Below are 18944 nucleotides of genomic sequence, written 5' to 3' on the forward strand. Positions count from 1 at the left end.
ATAACATTCAATAAATTATTATCAACATCAAAGAAAATTTCTTGGCGAGGTAGATATATGATTAGTTCAGATATACCCCAATTTGGCGAGGTAGATATATGATTAGCATAAACCTTCCAAAAAAAAAAACAAAAAAACATCTCACTTGAATCAGGCTTGCAATCACAAAAACGATCTAACATCTGATTCCAGCCCAAGCCCACCACACAACACCCTCAACCGACTCAAATTAATCCCCAAAAATCTTCCAGATGCTTCCGGGCTCTGCTTTACCAAAACGAAACCTAACGGCCACCTCCTCTGAAGAGAGAAACTTCTAGAATTAACCAGAGAATTCCAGAGAGCTCCCGAATAAAATCTCAGTTCCATATATAAACAATCAAAACACCTCTCATCTCCTCACAATATTTTGTAAACAATCTTCTCGGATTTCTTACAACAAAGCTCTGCAAAATTTTCTTTATTTTCTAAGCCCTGCAAGTTCATAGTTTCGAAGAATGGCAGGAAAAGGTGAAGGACCTGCGATAGGTATTGATTTAGGTACAACCTATTCGTGTGTTGGAGTATGGCAACATGATAGAGTCGAGATTATTGCTAATGATCAAGGAAACAGAACAACACCCTCCTATGTAGCTTTTACTGATACTGAACGTTTGATTGGTGATGCTGCTAAGAATCAAGTTGCCATGAACCCTGTCAACACTGTCTTTGGTAATATTTCTGATCTCCTTTCTCAGTGATTTGTGAATTTGTTAGGGTTTGATTTGGGGGTTTTGGTGTCTGAATCGGTCTGAGTCAAGAAATATTGCATGTTTGAATTATGTGTCTAGTTCGATGAATGTGTGTAATTCAATTGTAACTCAGTCGATTTAGAGGTTAACAGCTCGAAAAGTATGCATGTTTGTGTGATTTGAACAAGCTCTTGCTCTGGCTAGACGTATTTTAATCAGACCGGAACAACTTTCTTAAATTTGAGTATTCTTAAATTTGAATACACTATCTCAGGATTGTTTCACAGGCTTTGTTAAATTTTATCCTCAGTTGAGTGAATTTAGAATTTTTGTCCTGAGTCAGTTAGGGTTTCAAAGCATCCAGCTAAAAACGAGTTGCTGGTTTGCCACCAAAATTGTTTTTGTTGATTCTGAATTACTGTGCCTTTCGTTAACGTCTTGTGCTGAGTTACTCATGTTTCTGACAATTTGCAGATGCCAAGCGTTTGATTGGACGAAAGATTTCGGATCCATCAGTTCAAGCTGACATGAAGTTGTGGCCTTACAAGGTTACTGCTGGAGCAGGTGAAAAACCCATGATTTCTGTGACTTACAAAGGCGAAGAGAAGCAATTTTCAGCAGAAGAAATCTCTTCTATGGTTCTTGTCAAGATGCGTGAGATTGCAGAAGCTTATCTTGGTTCCACTGTGAAGAATGCTGTTGTTACTGTCCCTGCATATTTCAACGATTCACAGCGTCAAGCCACAAAGGATGCTGGTGTTATTGCTGGTCTTAATGTGCTGCGAATTATCAATGAGCCAACAGCTGCTGCAATTGCTTATGGTCTTGATAAGAAAGCGTCAAGCACCGGGGAGAAGAATGTTCTTATTTTCGATCTTGGTGGTGGTACATTTGATGTTTCTTTACTGACCATTGAAGAAGGTATTTTCGAAGTGAAAGCTACTGCAGGAGATACCCATCTTGGAGGAGAAGATTTTGATAACAGGATGGTGAATCACTTTGTGCAAGAATTTAAGAGGAAGAACAAGAAGGATATCAGTGGAAATCCTAGAGCATTAAGAAGGTTGAGGACTGCTTGTGAGAGGGCAAAGAGGACTCTTTCATCCACAGCTCAGACTACAATTGAAATTGATTCCCTCTATGAGGGTGTTGATTTCTACACATCTATTACTCGTGCAAGATTTGAAGAGATGAACATGGATCTATTTAGGAAGTGTATGGAGCCTGTTGAGAAGTGTTTGAGGGATGCTAAGATGGACAAGAGCAGTGTTCATGATGTCGTTCTGGTTGGTGGATCAACTAGAATTCCTAAAGTGCAGCAATTGTTGCAGGAGTTCTTCAATGGGAAAGAACTCTGCAAGAGCATTAATCCCGATGAAGCTGTGGCTTACGGAGCTGCTGTCCAGGCTGCCATTTTGACTGGTGAAGGTAATGAGAACTTGTCTTCATTGTTGCTGTTGGATGTCGCTCCTCTCTCCCTTGGACTCGAGACAGCTGGAGGGGTTATGACTACTTTGATTGCAAGAAACACCACCATTCCCACCAAGAAGGAGCAAGTTTTCTCTACCTACTCCGACAACCAACCTGGAGTGCTGATTCAGGTCTTTGAAGGGGAGAGGGCAAGAACCAGGGATAACAACTTGCTTGGTAAATTTGAGCTTTCTGGAATTCCACCTGCGCCTCGTGGTGTCCCTCAGATCACTGTCTGCTTCGACATTGACGCAAATGGTATTCTTAATGTATCTGCTGAGGATAAGACTACAGGGAAGAAGAACAAAATCACAATTACAAATGATAAAGGAAGGTTGTCCAAGGAGGAGATTGAGAAGATGGTGCAGGAGGCAGAGAGGTACAAGACAGAGGATGAAGAACACAAGAAGAAAATCGAGTCGAAGAATGGTTTGGAGAATTATGCTTACAATATGAGGAATACCATCAAGGATGAGAAGATTGCTGGGAAATTGGATCCAGCTGACAAGAAGAAGATTGAGGATGCCATTGAAGCTGCTATCCAGTGGCTCGACTCCAACCAGCTTGCAGAGGCTGATGAATTTGATGATAAGATGAAGGAGCTGGAGAGTCTGTGCAACCCAATTATTGCAAAGATGTATCAAGGTGGTGCTGGACCTGACATGGGTGGTTTTGGTGGCATGGATGAGGATGGTCCTTCAATGGGTGGTGCTGGTGCAGGACCTAAGATTGAGGAAGTTGATTAAGCGGGGAAGGATACGTGCGACTGCTTGGGGTTCTGAAATTGGAAGGGATTCATTTTGTTCAGTTTTAGTTGTTTAGTTCTTGGAGTTTGTATTTTTCTCTAACAATCAATATTGTGGTACAGTATGTTGGTTGAAGTATTTAGATTACTAATGGAAATATCTTAGTTTTAGTTTGTGAAGTTTTCGACGTCTTTATGCTTCAATTTTGATGTGTTTATCCTTCTGCTTGATATATGTGACCTGCTTGCACACATCTTGTAAGCCTCGAGAAGCTGAAATGAAAACAATTCCACAGGTTCAAACCATGTAGTGTACTAGAATAACACTGAAACACAATAGAAGGCCTGAGGAAGCAGGTTGTTTGCTATTGAGAATAAGCTTTACAATTCACTTCCCAGTGACAGAGGCACATAGAGACAAATGGGGTCTCTAGCCCCCACTTGTTTCTCAACCTCGGTGCAAAATCAGTTGGATTTTTAGAAATTTTGCGGTAAATTTAATGGAATTATGAACATTTTTGTTCGTCAGGGGGGATTTTCCTATATTACCCCTCTTAAAATTTTGTTTGGCTCCGTCACTTTCAGGACCGCGGTCAGTCCAGAACCACTCTTATATGGATCCAATCGATAGTCAAGATTTTATTTGGGGAGCTAAACAAAGGAAGGCTAGCCATATAACAAGGGAAATTGGAAAAAAAAAAATTGTTCAAATTAGTATTAGAAGAACTTTACACTTGGATAACTAGTGATACAAATGCTGGTTACGGAGTGGTTATCCGAAATGCTGCAGGGTTTCAAGGAGCAAGAGGAGGAAATGGTCTGGCTGGATCGGCTAAAGAGGCAGAATCAGTAGCTGTTTTTGAAGCTTCAAAATGGGCACGAGAGAAGGCCCTTGACAAACTTCTCTTTACAAGGGGACTGCAAACATGTGATGGATTAGAAGAACTCTACAGTTTCTTGGCAGGTTGAAAGACTATTAGATGAGGTTAAAAGGTTCCTTTTATGATCAACCCATGTTTGCTTCTACCGAGGTACTAGCCAAAGCGTGGTTGCAGAGTTGAAGTTTTTCCTACATTTTTAAGCCTGCCGGAATGCCTTGCTCTTTTTTTCAACTTTATATTCTTTTTCTTTTCATTCTCTCGTTTTCATATGTGCACATTCCATTGTCAAATTGGTCCCAAGTTGACCAAAAACAATGATTAAAGTAAACATCACACTATCTCATTTTGGTCATTGAGCAATGCACACCACCACCACCACCTATAAACCCACTACCACTATTGCAAACTTTATAATCATTTTCCTATAAGACAATATTTGAGACTAAGATTGTGACCTCTTCAAAATATCCTTTGCTTTTATTTAATATTCTATTATGTAAGTATGCACTGATTTTGAACTAATCTTTTGTTAATTAAGTTGTAATTGGAGTAGATGTTTGTGCCTCCAATTACGCAAACAAGATGAGAAAAAAAATCAATACCAAATGGATAGTTTTAGATTATAATATCATAGACAAAAGAGGAGATAATATCAGGGCTATTCAACTGGTGGTACTTGGCAAAGCATCAATTCTTGATTTCTTTCTTGAAGCACAATTCAATCTCATAATTCAAAAGCAAAAACATTATACCCCATTTATATACACATCTGAAAGTAATTTTTTGATTTCTAAAAATCAAATAACAAGAAGTTAGTTCGATCGTAAAATTTCAGAACGACTCCTACGAACAAAAAAAATTGATTTTTTGTGAAGCAAAATATCTTTATTTCTGACTTCTGATTCCGGAGAGGTAAAAGTACTTCTACTTTTGGTATCCAAACGCGCTATTAACATATTTTCTTCTAGTTATTCTTAAACCTGGTCAAATTGGAGTATACCCAGATTAATTGGGGTATACCTAATGAGACAAAACCCAAGACATTTTGAAGTAAAATAAGCCACCCCTTAACTATGTATTTTCAAAATGGTTAATATATCCTTGTTTAGTTTTTTTTTTTTTTCTGCTAAGAAAACAACACCCTAACTATATTAACTTAAAAGAGAAATACAAGCAAGGGTTCCTCCTAACCAAATTGTTCAAAAAAGAAGGATAAGAGACCCATACATCTTTAATACAATACTTCCTAGCTCGACATGCAATCCAATCTGCTAGTTTTTTTTTTAGAACGATTAATATAAACAACCCTAAAGTTACTACTTCTTAAGAGAAGAGATCAGCAGTCCACCAAAATATCTTTACATCTCCACTAAACACTGTCGATGCCTCCATTGACAAAATCTACTATTTGAAGGAAGTCACTGATGAAAACAACTTTGGATAGTTCAATCTCTAAAGCCCAGGTGATAGCCAAAAAAGGGACAGTATCCTCAGCACCAACAGCTTCTGAAACCAGTGGAAAGTCCGAACGAGATTGAACTATTGTTCCTGCATTATTACACATAATCATACCAACACCCATGTAAAAATTCTTGAAAGAACCATCAACAAATAGACAATAATCCACAAGCTCCTAGGTCGAATAACTTGCCGACCCTGTAAAAGCAGTTACAAATACTAAGCAGCCGACAAGATCTTCAACCTAAGAGCTTGCCGACTAACCCTAAACATGAAAAGTCAGCAAGGTCGTGGAACAAACACCTTGCCGGCTAAATAACTGAAAATACACAAATTCGATTTTTCTGACCTAATTTGACATGCAAATGGATATAGTAATTCTTACTTCGAATTCATATATGAATTTCTATCCGGATATCAGATAATTATCCGGTCCGAAATCATCAAAAAAAAATAGTAATAAATATTTTTCTTTTTGCACAAGATTAATGTCTACATAATAAAAGTTAATTAGAATTAAAAGTATTATTTATGATCTTTAATAAAATTTAACAAAATGTCGAAATATAAAGAAAAATAAAAAAAAATAGATACGATCTGCACTTTTATAGGTTTAAAAATAGATATATTCATACGTAAATTCCGGATACGGATATTTCGGATGTGAATACCTCCATCTCCGAATTCGTATACGATTAGTTACATTTTTGGATAATAAAAATCTGGATATCCGAATCCGAAAACTATTTTCGAATAATATTTGATATTTCGAATGCAAATTCGAACGAATACCGGATTTTTCGGACATCCATTGACATCTTACATGAGTCCAATCAAAATCAGTTTTGAATTTTGTGAATTGTCGGCAAGGTCTAAGGATGACGAACATGCCGACTACCTATGTCCGGAAAGGTATATGAATGAAGAACATGCCGACTACCTATGGTCGACAAGGTCTACGGATGAAGAACATGCCGACTCTATGCATCACTAGTCAGAATTTTATTGATTTCTTACCTTGCCGACTATATTATAGTCGACACATAAATATTTCTCACCTTGCCGACCATATTATAGTCGGCATGTAAATATTTCTTACCTTGTCGGCTAACTAAAAGTCGACAGACAATAAATTTTCTAACATTGTCGGCGGTCCATTAATCGGGATTATAACCTTGCCGAACTTTAGTTATACCCAACATAAAACAAAATATGGGACGATGTAATTCATTTTATTCATGCAATTTTTTTACTACATTGATTGAAACATAAAATCCAAATCCTTGTCGACGGAAGAACGAATGCACTTAGCATGTGCATCAAGCCTTTGAACCCCTAGGAGACCCTAGTGGACGAGTTATAGTCTCGTGAGGGTTTACATAGAGATCTACCCACTAAACCTACACAAAGACTTCTAAAGCCCATGAGTCTTTGTATCCAAAAATAACATCTTCACCATCTTCTAGGGTCCCTTTAGAGGCTCACCTGGTTTCAGTGTAACCTTCAAGTGAGAGGGAGGCATGTGGGAATCAGCTGGTTTAGTGATAACCCTCGTCTTCTTCTTCCCGGTTTCAGTTGTAGTTGCAGCTTGGGTTTGTTGATGATTAGTTTGAGTTTTTTCTCTACCTTCTTCTTCTTCCTTAACAATTTCATCTTCTCTATCCTTATCTTTATCTCCGTTACCATCATCATCATCATCATCATCATTACCTCCTCCAACAGGTAGCATGTCTTGATCACCATCGTCATCATCATCATTGTTACATCTTCCAGCAGCCGGAGTTGTTTCAACATCATCATCATCTCTTCTACCAGATGGAATTGATTGGTCTTCATCTGGAGTTTCATCTGAATCATTTGGTTCTGGTGGTAGTTGAGAAACATTTCGTTCACGGATCTTTAGCATTCCCGGATCAACTAATGTCCCTCGATGTGTTGCAGTCAGAGTTTGTCACCAAAGCGAGGAGGTCTTGAAAGAGGAGTAACAGTTTTCTTCTTTCGCTTTTCCAACCTGAACAACAAAATCAAGAAAAAGATTCAATAGTCGGTAGGGTCGACAAATATAATCAAGTCGGCGGAACAATGGTCGGAAGGGTCTATATCTAAAATACATGTCGGCTAAATTATAGTCGGCATGGTCTTACTCAAATAACCCGCGGCTCATAACAACTCAAATAACTTTAAGGCATCAGGAGAGACAAAAATTTGAAATACAGCCGGCAAGGTAAAAAGTTATAACCCACCGATGAAAAAAAAAACTATCGCCGGCAAGCTCCTAGGTCGAATAACTTGCCGACCCTGTAAAAGCAGTTACAAATATTAAGCAGCCGGCAAGATCTTCAACCTAAGAGCTTGCCGACTAACCCTAAACATGAAAAGTCATCAAGGTCGTGGAACAAACACCTTGCCGGCTAAATAACTGAAAATACACAAATTCGATTTTTCTGACCTAATTTGACATGCAAACATGAAGTTGAAGTACTAGAGTGAGTATAAGTAGGCCCTTACTTTCTCAATCGTGCCATTTCTTCGGTTTGAGTGGCTTCGATTCCTTCTTCTTCGACCGCTTTTTTCTTCTCTTTTGTTGAATTAATTTTACAATTCCAGGGTTATATTCATTGCGTTTTCTATTTGCTTCTTTCATATGACTAGCCGTAGGACGCATCGGATCCATGTTTGAAGATTAATCGGAATTTTCGAATCGACGATTACGACGAATTAACCGACGAGTTTTCAATGGTGGGGAGGAAGAGCCGGCAAGGTAGAGGCGGAGGAGAAGAAGATGAAATGAAAAAAAGATGAAAACTGATTTAGGGTAATAAGAATTATAAAGGGTAAGGATAGTTTTGTAACTTTACCCATTAGGACTCCCTGTTAGCCCTTAAATAGAGTCCACTTAAAATTGGGTATGCCCCAATTTGGGCAGGTTCTTAAACTTCCATATTTTTCTACAGTTGAAAACAATTTCCGAAATACTATTCAAAATTTCCAATATGCAATAAAAGATGGTTATGGATTCGTCATTGACCGTCAAGTCAATCCGTTGCCCCTTAATAGTTGGGTTCCATCTATTAAATGTTAGGAGTACCAAATTCAAGGTACCATAGACGTTGATTGCCATATTATAGTCAAGATCATCAGTCGCACATACATTCGACTTCATTCACTCTTCTGGTTCATACAATTTTAAACTTGAAAGATATTAATATTATCGGTTGGATGTTTGGTGCACCATGAGGCCATAAAACTTGGAATGTTTTTAAGAGGGAATAAATTTGACATATTCAAATCACCCCATAATTCAAACCCTTGTGGGTGGTATTATAATGAAACATCATCCATCTATTTTGAACTTCCTTTTCTCTTCTTCTTCCTCCTGTGCTCCACATAAAACTTGTAATTTCAAACCAAAAATCATTGCTTATGATTTCTCCACGGACATGAAGAAGAATAAAATAAAGTGATTCAGGGTATATAACCAGTTCAAATCAAATGCGACTTCCTTTTACATAATGGTCAACTACACAGAATTGATGGGTATTGTTTTCTTTGGTTTCATTAATTGGCCGACCGAAGGGAGACCTTCTATTTGATCATTATACATGAGGTTGTTTCGGACTGCGATGTGTTTGTGATTTTTCTTTTCCGTTCAGGTTGAAGCCAAATTCTTCGAGATTTGAACAAAACTAATAAAATTGTAGATGTGGAGACCGTAATGTACCCTAAATTTAACTTAGATTATGTTAAAAGAAAGATGAATTTGTAAATGCATTTGGATACCAGAAACAAAAGTAGCTAGCTTTTAGCTGATTTCTTACTTACTTCTCCAAAAGACGAGAAAGAGCTTGATTCCCTAAAGAAAATGAAATTAAAAGTGAGATTCTATCTAAAATCTAACCGTTAAAAGAACGAAGCGTTGGCTACTATCCATTGGCCATTCATTTAATAGACTTTTTCCAAAAAAATAAAAAAATAAATATATATATTTTCATTGACATTGTCTTGAGTACCACCAGCACTTTATTCAAAGAACTCACAGACAAAAACTTACAGAGCCGCCCTAAAGAAGATAGACATGTATGTTGCAGAATGAAACAGAATTAAAGACGGTCGTCTTTCCAAAGCTGACACTGTATTCCAATCTAGCTCCCGTCCAAATCTGTTTGGGTCTAGAAGTTCGGCTGAGTTAGAAAAAGATTCAACGCTTAATAAGTAAGGTTCAGATCCTGAAACGGTTGAGTTTCTGGGTCGATCAAAAATCAGTGACAGATTCAGGAGAGCTGAATTTTTTATAAGTCTTAACGGGAAAGTACTCCGTGACATCTTTCAGTGTACCAACTAATCCAACAAAAGAATCAACCAAATTTTTAAAATAAAAATAAGGAAATTGGATATAAATCTCAAGGGCGCGCCTCTATGTGATGTAGACAAAGACAATAGCGCGTCAACTTAAAATCTTCTTCCCACTCATATCTTAAATTAAAGGAAAAATGGATTTTTATATATATTTTGTTTGTGTATAATTCTAATTACTTTAATAATAATATCACCACAAATTCACAAAATACAATGGGTAAATATGGAAAAAAAATACAAGGGTAAAACAGTCATGATGATGAAGAAACAAAGTAAGTTCTAAGGGTTGTAATTGTTGTATCTTCCAAAATTAGCAAGCTTTCTAGATCTATTAGCACAAAATGAAGCAGCAGTGGAGAGATTAGGTTTATTGTTATGGTGAATTGAAGAAGAAGCAGCCCTAATTTCACCGGAAAATCCATCTTTTTGATTTCTTGATGGACGTTTTGGACTTGCCCTAACTAATGGACTTAAACAAAATGCCATACTACTAACACCACCACCACCACCACCACTCTTTGAATTTGAACCTCCTCTTCTTTGTCTTCCTGGTGTTGCTGTTGTTGATGACTGTTTTCTCCATCCTGGTGATGATTCTGATAAATAACCACCAATGTTGTTAATATCTTCATCTCCAATTACTCCTCCATTGTTGTTTTCAAAATCTCGTTCTAATTCTTCTGTACAATTCGGTGATAATCCTTTGTTTCTGTGATGCCCACGACGATGGTGGTGGGAGTTGTTATTCGTCGTCATCGTCGATCGAGACGGTGATTCTTGTGTTGTTTTCCGGCGATTTCGGATTAACGATGAGTACCACGTTGATGAAATTGGGGATGGTGTTGATACGGACGCCCTGTAAACCGTTGAATTCTCAACAAATCTGCTAGGAGGATCTGGAATTGGAATTGGAATTGGTTGCTCCGGTGGTGGTTGCTCATCGGCAACCACCGATCTATGAGTAGAAGAACGAAATAAATTCGATAAAATACTGAATCTATTCGTGTGTTTCTTCTTCTTTGCCTGAGTAACACTAGTAGTATTTACAGTGTTCGAAGATGGACCTAATTGAGGAGTACTGTAAAACCTTGAATCTAATTGATTTTGATTTTGATGCCAAGACGAATCATCGGAACGACGACATATGTAAGGAGAAACTGACCGTGGAAAAATTAACGGTGGCGGTAGCGGATCAGATTTCCGGTGATGTTGATGTTGTTGATCTTCTTCGGATTGTTGTAGAGCTGCTGCTGATCTAGCTTGAGCTTCAACCAAAGAAAATAATCTTTCACGGAGACACGATGCACAGACACCGACACTACTACTCCGGTCTGTTATATGTTTCTTACACCTCATTTTCAATTTCTATTCTGCTGCTGCTGATGATCTTCACTGGATTTAGAGAGATTTTGAGGAGGAAGATGAGGGCAGAGAGGTCAAAGAGAGTTTTTAGTCCAGTCTGTGCTTGTGGGGAGGAGGAGGAGGTGTTATTTTTGGAGGTTGGGAGTGGGGAAAAATATTAAATTGGAGAGAGGGACAAGCAGGTTATAAATAGGTCACACATATTCACACATAGTCTCTCTAGTCTGGTCTGGTGGTCTGGTACCACACCACCAATTTATTGCCCCATTAATTATTTAAAAAAAAAAAAAACATAAATTCTCTTTTTATTTTGTTTTTACTTTAATTAAAAAGTGAAATTGAGGGAGAAAGTGAATTTCTGGTTGGGTTGGTGTTTGTTTACCCTTGCCCTACTAGGGGAAGGGAAGTGGGTATGTGTTGACTCCATTAATGATCTAGATTTGGATTCAGTTTGAAGATTTTGGTATTCATTTCAAAGGTAAATGAATCCCTCTTTTTAATTTAACCCTAGTTTTAATTGCTTGATTTCTCTTTGAATTTTATGTATTTGGATTGTTTAGACTGGTTGAATCAGGATATTGGTAAATTGTTGCTGATGATGATCTTCTTTTAAGACTAGTAGTTGTTCTTCATGAGAAATGGGATGTGGAGTTAATGTTAGAAAGACTTTACAGTAGATTGGTATTATTTAGAATCAGATTGGATACCTGAGAAACTCTAGGTTGTTTTCTCTTACTCAATCTTGGTTGATTGATTAATTTGCTGAAGAATATGGAAAAATTGACTTCTGTTGGTTCAATTATAAAGTGTCTTGTGTAGTTATCAAGTTGGGGGAACTAGATTTTAGTTGAGATTAAGTTGTCAATGCAATGTACCTATTTGGTAATTTTGGCCTAAATTTTGGTATTGTAAATGGAAGGTGTGGTGTCGCTTTTACTTACTTTTCGTTGGAAGCTGCTGAGCTTGCCAAGGAAAGGAGCGGACAGATGGTTGCTATAAATTGGACAAACTCCATATGCAGTCAACGTATTTGACAAATTCTTGAAATGATTGGGCTAGTAAGCCACATGCGCCTAGGCTATCTCTTTTTAGGATCTGTTTCTTAATTTGAATTTTATTTCCAAGGAATACTGGATAAGATATGTAGATATCTGCTGATTTTCAGATATACGTAGTCAGTCGAGCCGAGACCATAATCTTTGAGGAATTCACACTTGGTTGATATTCATTATTGTTAATTTAAACCTGATTATGTATAGGTTCCAGTCTCTTTATTATTCCGTAGTTATGGGAGATAATAAGTCCAACTTCTGCAGCTTCTTCCACCCCGAATCTCTTTAATTTAACAAGTCCGACAACACTATGGTTTTCGTTTTTATTTTGGGTTACATAATCCAGCTATTACTGTTTGTAGTTGTGAATTGTGTTTGGTGTTGTGCTATTGGTCTAGTTCTGCTTTGTTGCTTTTTACAGTTGGTAATTCCTTACTCAATCTTGATTGATTTATTACTCTAAAGAAGAAAATGAAAAAAATAGGGACTTCTGTTAGTTCAATTATAATGTGTCTTCGGTAGTTGTCAAGTTGGGGAACTAGATTTAGTTGGGATTAAGTTGTCAATGTAATGTACCTATTCATTCAGTAATTTTTGGCTTTTTTGCCTAAGATTTTTTGGTACTATTGTATTGGTATACTGTCGCTTTTACTTACTTTTTCATTGGAAGCTGCTGAGCTTGCCAAGGAAAGAAGCAGAAGCATGGGTGCTACAAATTGGACAAAAGCTCATAAATTTGCATTCAATGACTTTGACTAATTCATGAAATGAATGGGCTATTAGGCCATATACGCCATGGGTATCTCTTGTTAGGATCTGGTCTTGATTTTAAGTTTATTACAAAGGAAGTTTGAATTTTTTTATGGCTATACAGATATCTGCTGAATTTCAGATATACATAGTCAGTCGAGTCGAGACTATAAATCTCTCTGAGGAAGACACTTGTTATATATTCATCATTGTAAATTTAAACCTGATTATGTATATGGATATAGTCTCTTTGTGTTTTGGTAGTTATGGGGTAATAAGTCCAACCTTATTTTAGTTATGGGGTAATAAGTCCAACCTTATTTTACAGCTTCTTCCATCCTGAATTTCTTTATTTTAGCAAGTCCCACAACACAGTGGTTTTCATTTTCATTGTGTGTTACATAGAATACGTTTTTCCAGCTATTACTGTTTGTAGTTGTGAATTAGTGTGCTTCAGCTGGTTCCCTCAATGTGTTTAGTGTTATACTGTTGGTCCAGTTCTGAGTTGTTACTTTTTTTAGTTGGTATTTCCTTACTCAAATATCTGCATGTTTGTTACAGGGAGAACTTACAACAATGGTTGACTGATAAAAGCACACGATCAGTTGTTGTACACGCACATCTTGTTACTGAAATCTTTTCGAATGGATCCCGGGCCTGTTCCAGCTTATTGCCGTCAGCATCAAGTAAGTTATAAGTATAACAATCTTTTCCACATTACTTGTAATATCTCTTTCTATATAGTTTGAAAAAAATACTGTGGTATTCCAGTGGTAGAGAGGTCTTTGTAACTTCATTCATTTGTAATTAATTTTTGTTCTTTTGGCTTGTAGTACTGGACCAAGAATTTTTGTTCAGTGGTCTCCACTTGGGACATACTTAGCCAATGTTCACTGACAAAGTGCTGTTGCGTGAGGACGTGCAGCCACCTTTGATCGCCTTTAGCGATGTGCCATCCACAGGTTATATCCTTGTTCAAGTTATCATCTTCATTTTTTTCTTTTTTCTTTTCTGCATTTAGTAATATTGATATTTTTGATTGCAGGTTAAGCTCATTGATTTCTCTCCTGGGAAAAATTATTTGTTCACGTATAGCAGCCAGCAATCCTCGTGATACACATGTGAGCAGCCTCCATTTGGGTTTATTTTACTGTTTTTATTTTGTTTGATGTCAAGCATCTCTGAAATGGTGTATTCTTTGTGCTCTACTAGAGGGTTGTCTTGAACAGTTTTGACGTACATTCCGGAAAAGTAATGCGAGACTTCAAGGGAAGTGCTGATGAATTTGCTTCTGGTGGAGCTGGGGGTGTATCTGGAGTCTCATGGCCCGTTTTTAGGTGATTTGTCCTTTTGTGATATCGTGATGCTTTAACTAGTCATGGGAAAGGTTGACAAATGACAATTAGTATCTTCCTTTTTCATTTTTTGCTGTTCAGATGAGGCGGTGGAATTTATGATAAGTATTTTGCCAAACTTGGTAAGAATATCATCTCTGTTTATGAGGCAGAGACTTTCACCCTTACTGATAAGAAGTCTTGGAAGGTTCAGAATGTGCTCGACTTCAGTTGGTCACCTGCTGATCCCAGCATTGCTCTCTTTGCTCCTAAGCTCGGTGGAGCTTACCAACCCGCGAAAGTGAGTACAGAAGTTCTTGATGTATATCCCTCTCAGAACTCTGCTGCTACTTATATTTTTCTAAATGTGTCTTTTGTATGCAGGTGAGTCTTTTTCAAATTCCTGGTAAAGAGTAACTCAAGCAGAAGAATCTCTTCAGTGTCAGTGAGTGCAAAATGAATGGCAAAGCTATGGAGACTACCTTGTGGTTAAGGTCGATAGGCATACGGTATATCAAAACCAAGAAAAGCACGTGTACTGATTTTGAGCTTTTCCGAATCAAAGAAAGAGAGATATGATGGCTTTTGCTTGGGTGCCTAAAGTACATAGATTTGCTGTTATTCATGGAGAAGCCTCTAGGACAGATATTAGCTTCTACAAATACCGGGCGTGTTTCAAAGCTCACGACGCTCAAAGGAAAGAATGGAAATGCACTATATTGGTCTGCTTCTGCCGTTTCATACTTCTTGCTGGGTTGAAATATCTCAATGGACAGTTGGAATTGTACTATGTTGATGAGCTTTGAACCATGCCAGTGGGGAACATTTTATGGCAACAGAAATCGGATGGAATCCCTCTGGAAGGTACCAACACTTGAAATTATTTTACAGTGTTCTACAAATAGTATGTGGATTATTTCTTTAGTGAGTATCAAGGCATAATCCTTTATCCTCTATTTGGTACATATATTAGATGAGAAATGTAATTTCCTCTTGGATTATGTCATATGTGCAGATATGTTGCAACTGCTGTTACTTCCATTCATGAAATGAAAAAAGGGTTCAACATCGTCTTTCAATGGAAAGTTTCTGTACAGCCCCCCCAAGGGATCACACGTCTATGAGGTAAGAAACATCTTTATTGTTTATTCTCTTCAATTGCTGAAACCTGAAACCTAACTATGTATAAACTTTTCAGTCTCACAGTTTTTGTGGCGCCCAAGGCCACCATCTTGCTTGACTGCGGAAAAGGAAGAAGAGATTGCTAAAAACCTTAAGATATACAGGAAGAAGTGGTCGAGGACCAAGATGTCAGTGCTCAACTGAGCGAGCAGGATAAAGAAGGCAGCTGCAAGAATCATGGGCATCTTGGATTGTGAAATGGAAACAAATGCATGAAGTGGATGAGGCAGCACTTGAGATGGTGAGGCTAGTGCTGATGAAGAAGAAGAATATGAAGCCAAACAAGTTGAGGTCCAAGGAAATTTTGGATGTTAGGGTTCCAGATGTTTCAGCCCAAGCCTGACCAATAAAATCCACAACCTTAAACCCGGCCCAACTAACCAATTTCAAAAAATTGCGCGTGAGAGAGATCCAGATGTTTCTAGAATAATCCCATTTTCCCAAACTTTAATCTAACGGGTCACAACTCCCGGAAGAAAAGAACCTTCTGGAATTAACCAGAGATTTCCAAACCTGAAACCTCCTATAACTCCTTTCCTAAATACAACTCCACCGCCGGAAGCTTCGCGAATCAAATTCTTATATATAAAAGCATATGATCTCTTCTTAAAAACTCATTCAATACAATCTTCTCTTCCCAGAAACAAACTTCTGCAAAATTCTCTTTAAGCAATTTTTTTCTTTCTTTCTGTAGTTTCAAAGAATGGCAGGAAAAGGTGAAGGGCCTGCGATCGGTATAGATCTAGGTACAACTTATTCATGTGTTGGAGTATGGCAGCATGATCGTGTTGAGATCATTGCTAATGATCAAGGAAACAGAACAACACCTTCATATGTTGCTTTTACTGATACCGAGCGGTTGATCGGTGATGCTGCAAAGAATCAGGTTGCCATGAACCCTGTCAACACCGTCTTTGGTAAGTTTTTTGATTTCCTTTCTCTGCTCCTTTGATTTTTTGAACTTGTTAGGTTTTGATTTGGGGGTTTTTGGTGTCTGCCTCGGTCTGAGTCAATTAGGTCTGCTTTCTAGAAATTTTTGCATATCTAAATTACTGAGTTAATAACCTAGTTAATAAATTTTTGAAGCTAATAGCCTAGTAGTTTGTTCAAACTTGCATGTTAGTGAGAGATTGAACATTATTTGTCTAGATTGACTCAGTCGGTTGAATTTAACGAGTCAGATTCTGCTGGTTTAGCGCAGTGTAGACATTACAAGTTCTTTTCCTAGGTCTTTGTATATTGAGTCAGATCACATTAGGACAAGTTTTTAATTTTAAGGACCTTGTACCAAACTTATTATCTCTGCCCTAATTCCAGACCCAGCTGAATGATGAATAGAGATGCAACAATTTGTTTTTGTTGGTTTTGAATTGTTGTGCCTCTTCTATGTTTTGTCAATGCTTATATCGGATTACTCTTATTTATGAATTGCTGTGAATGTTTGTACTGAACATTTCTTGTTTTTGACATTAGATGCAAAGCGGTTGATTGGCAGAAAGGTTTCTGATCCATCAGTTCAGGCTGATATGAAGCTATGGCCTTACAAGGTTACAGCTGGACCAGCTGAAAAACCCGTGATTACTGTGACTTATAAAGGCGAAGACAAGCAATTTTCAGCTGAAGAAATATCATCTATGGTTCTCATCAAGATGCGCGAAATTGCAGAGGCGTACCTTGGTTCTTCTATAAAGAATGCAGTTGTTACCGTCCCTGCATACTTCAATGACTCACAGCGTCAAGCTACAAAGGATGCTGGTTCCATTGCTGGTCTTAATGTCCTGAGAATCATCAATGAACCAACTGCTGCAGCAATTGCATATGGTCTTGATAAGAAATCATCCAGCACTGGGGAGAAGAATGTTCTAATTTTCGATCTTGGTGGTGGTACATTTGATGTTTCATTATTGACTATTGAAGAGGGTATTTTCGAAGTGAAAGCTACTGCAGGAGATACCCATCTTGGAGGAGAAGATTTTGATAACAGGATGGTAAATCACTTTGTGCAAGAGTTCAAGAGGAAGAACAAGAAGGATATTACTGGAAATCCCAGAGCATTAAGAAGGTTGAGGACTGCTTGTGAGAGGGCAAAGAGGACTCTTTCATCCACTGCCCAGACTACAATTGAAATTGATTCCCTCTATGAGGGTGTTGATTTCTACACTTCTATTACTCGTGCCAGATTCGAAGAGATGAACATGGACTTGTTCAGGAAGTGTATGGAGCCTGTTGAGAAGTGTTTGAGGGATGCTAAGATGGACAAGAGCAGTGTTCATGATGTTGTTCTGGTTGGTGGATCAACTAGGATTCCTAAAGTGCAGCAGTTGTTGCAGGAGTTCTTTAATGGGAAGGAACTCTGCAAGAGTATTAATCCCGATGAAGCTGTGGCATATGGAGCGGCTGTGCAGGCTGCCATTTTGACTGGTGCAAGTAATGATAACTTGAATCAGATTTTGCTGTTGGATGTTGCTCCTCTCTCCCTTGGGCTCGAAACTGCTGGAGGGGTTATGACTACTTTGATTGCAAGAAACACCACTATCCCCACCAAGAAGGAGCAAGTCTTCTCTACCTACTCTGACAACCAACCTGGAGTGCTGATTCAGGTGTTTGAAGGGGAGAGGGCAAGAACCAGGGATAACAACCTGCTTGGGAAATTTGAGCTTTCTGGAATTCCAGCCGCGCCTCGTGGTGTCCCTCAGATCACTGTTTGCTTCGACATCGACGCAAATGGTATTCTTAATGTATCTGCTGAGGACAAAACTACAGGGAAGAAGAACAAAATCACTATCACTAATGATAAAGGAAGGTTGTCCAAGGAGGAGATTGAGAAGATGGTTCAAGAGGCAGAGAGGTACAAGACAGAGGATGAAGAACACAAGAAGAAAATCGAGTCGAAGAATGGTTTGGAGAATTATGCTTACAATATGAGGAATACCATCAAGGATGAGAAGATTGCTGGGAAATTGGATCCAGCTGACAAGAAGAAGATTGAGGATGCCATTGAAGCTGCTATCCAGTGGCTCGATTCCAACCAGCTTGCAGAGGCTGATGAATTTGATGACAAAATGAAAGAGCTGGAGAGTCTTTGCAACCCAATCATCGCCAAGATGTATCAAGGTGGTGCTGGACCTGACATGGGTGGTTTTGGTGGACCTGACATGGGCGGTTTTGGTGGCATGGGTGAGGATGGTCCTTCAATGGGTGGTGCTGGTAGCACTGGTGCAGGACCCAAGATTGAGGAAGTCGACTAAGTGGAGGCATTTGAGTGCCTGGGGGTCTGAATGTGGAAGGGATTTATTTTGTTTAGCTCAGTTTTTAGTTTTAAGTTTTTATTTTGGTGGTACAGTCTTGGTGTTGGTTGAACTTCAGATACCGGATGGAAATATTTCAGTTTTAGTTTGTTAATTAATTTCTTTATGCTTCTGTCTGGATTTTAAATAGCTGCTTGATATCTTTTGAGCATTGTCTGTGCTCCAAATTGCAATGCAGATTGGAAACACCTAAGCCATATGTGACAGACATTGGATAGGCTTTAGATGACATAACAAGCTTGTAGGCCGCTTCACATTATTATTGTCATTTAGAATATCCCGGCTTAACACACAGGTAGGAGACGAAATACTAGC

The 18944-nt window shown here is 38.2% G+C and overlaps 3 protein-coding genes and 1 pseudogene across 3 annotated transcripts; 3 read left to right on the forward strand and 1 right to left on the reverse strand.

Annotated features, from left to right (window-relative positions):
• The first annotated feature begins 294 nt into the window (after positions 1-294).
• On the forward strand, positions 295-3126 carry LOC113343542 (probable mediator of RNA polymerase II transcription subunit 37c). The gene is made up of 2 exons (XM_026587699.1): positions 295-711; positions 1206-3126. The coding sequence occupies exons 1-2, from the start codon at positions 498-500 to the stop codon at positions 2945-2947; spliced, it is 1956 nt and encodes a 651-aa protein (XP_026443484.1). The 5' UTR covers positions 295-497; the 3' UTR covers positions 2948-3126.
• A 6638-nt stretch (positions 3127-9764) lies between these two features.
• LOC113343474 (putative mediator of RNA polymerase II transcription subunit 26) lies at positions 9765-11156 on the reverse strand. The gene has a single exon (XM_026587642.1). It carries the CDS (start codon positions 10995-10997, stop codon positions 9921-9923), a length of 1077 nt encoding a protein of 358 aa, XP_026443427.1. The 5' UTR covers positions 10998-11156; the 3' UTR covers positions 9765-9920.
• A 187-nt stretch (positions 11157-11343) lies between these two features.
• On the forward strand, positions 11344-15694 carry LOC113343473 (annotated as a pseudogene).
• LOC113343472 (probable mediator of RNA polymerase II transcription subunit 37c) lies at positions 15617-18741 on the forward strand. The gene is made up of 2 exons (XM_026587641.1): positions 15617-16238; positions 16795-18741. The coding sequence occupies exons 1-2, from the start codon at positions 16025-16027 to the stop codon at positions 18567-18569; spliced, it is 1989 nt and encodes a 662-aa protein (XP_026443426.1). The 5' UTR covers positions 15617-16024; the 3' UTR covers positions 18570-18741.
• Positions 18742-18944: the final 203 nt, after the last annotated feature.

This window comes from Papaver somniferum, unplaced genomic scaffold, assembly GCF_003573695.1.
Source record: "Papaver somniferum cultivar HN1 unplaced genomic scaffold, ASM357369v1 unplaced-scaffold_6, whole genome shotgun sequence".
In the NCBI taxonomy this organism is placed as follows: Eukaryota; Viridiplantae; Streptophyta; class Magnoliopsida; order Ranunculales; family Papaveraceae; genus Papaver; species Papaver somniferum.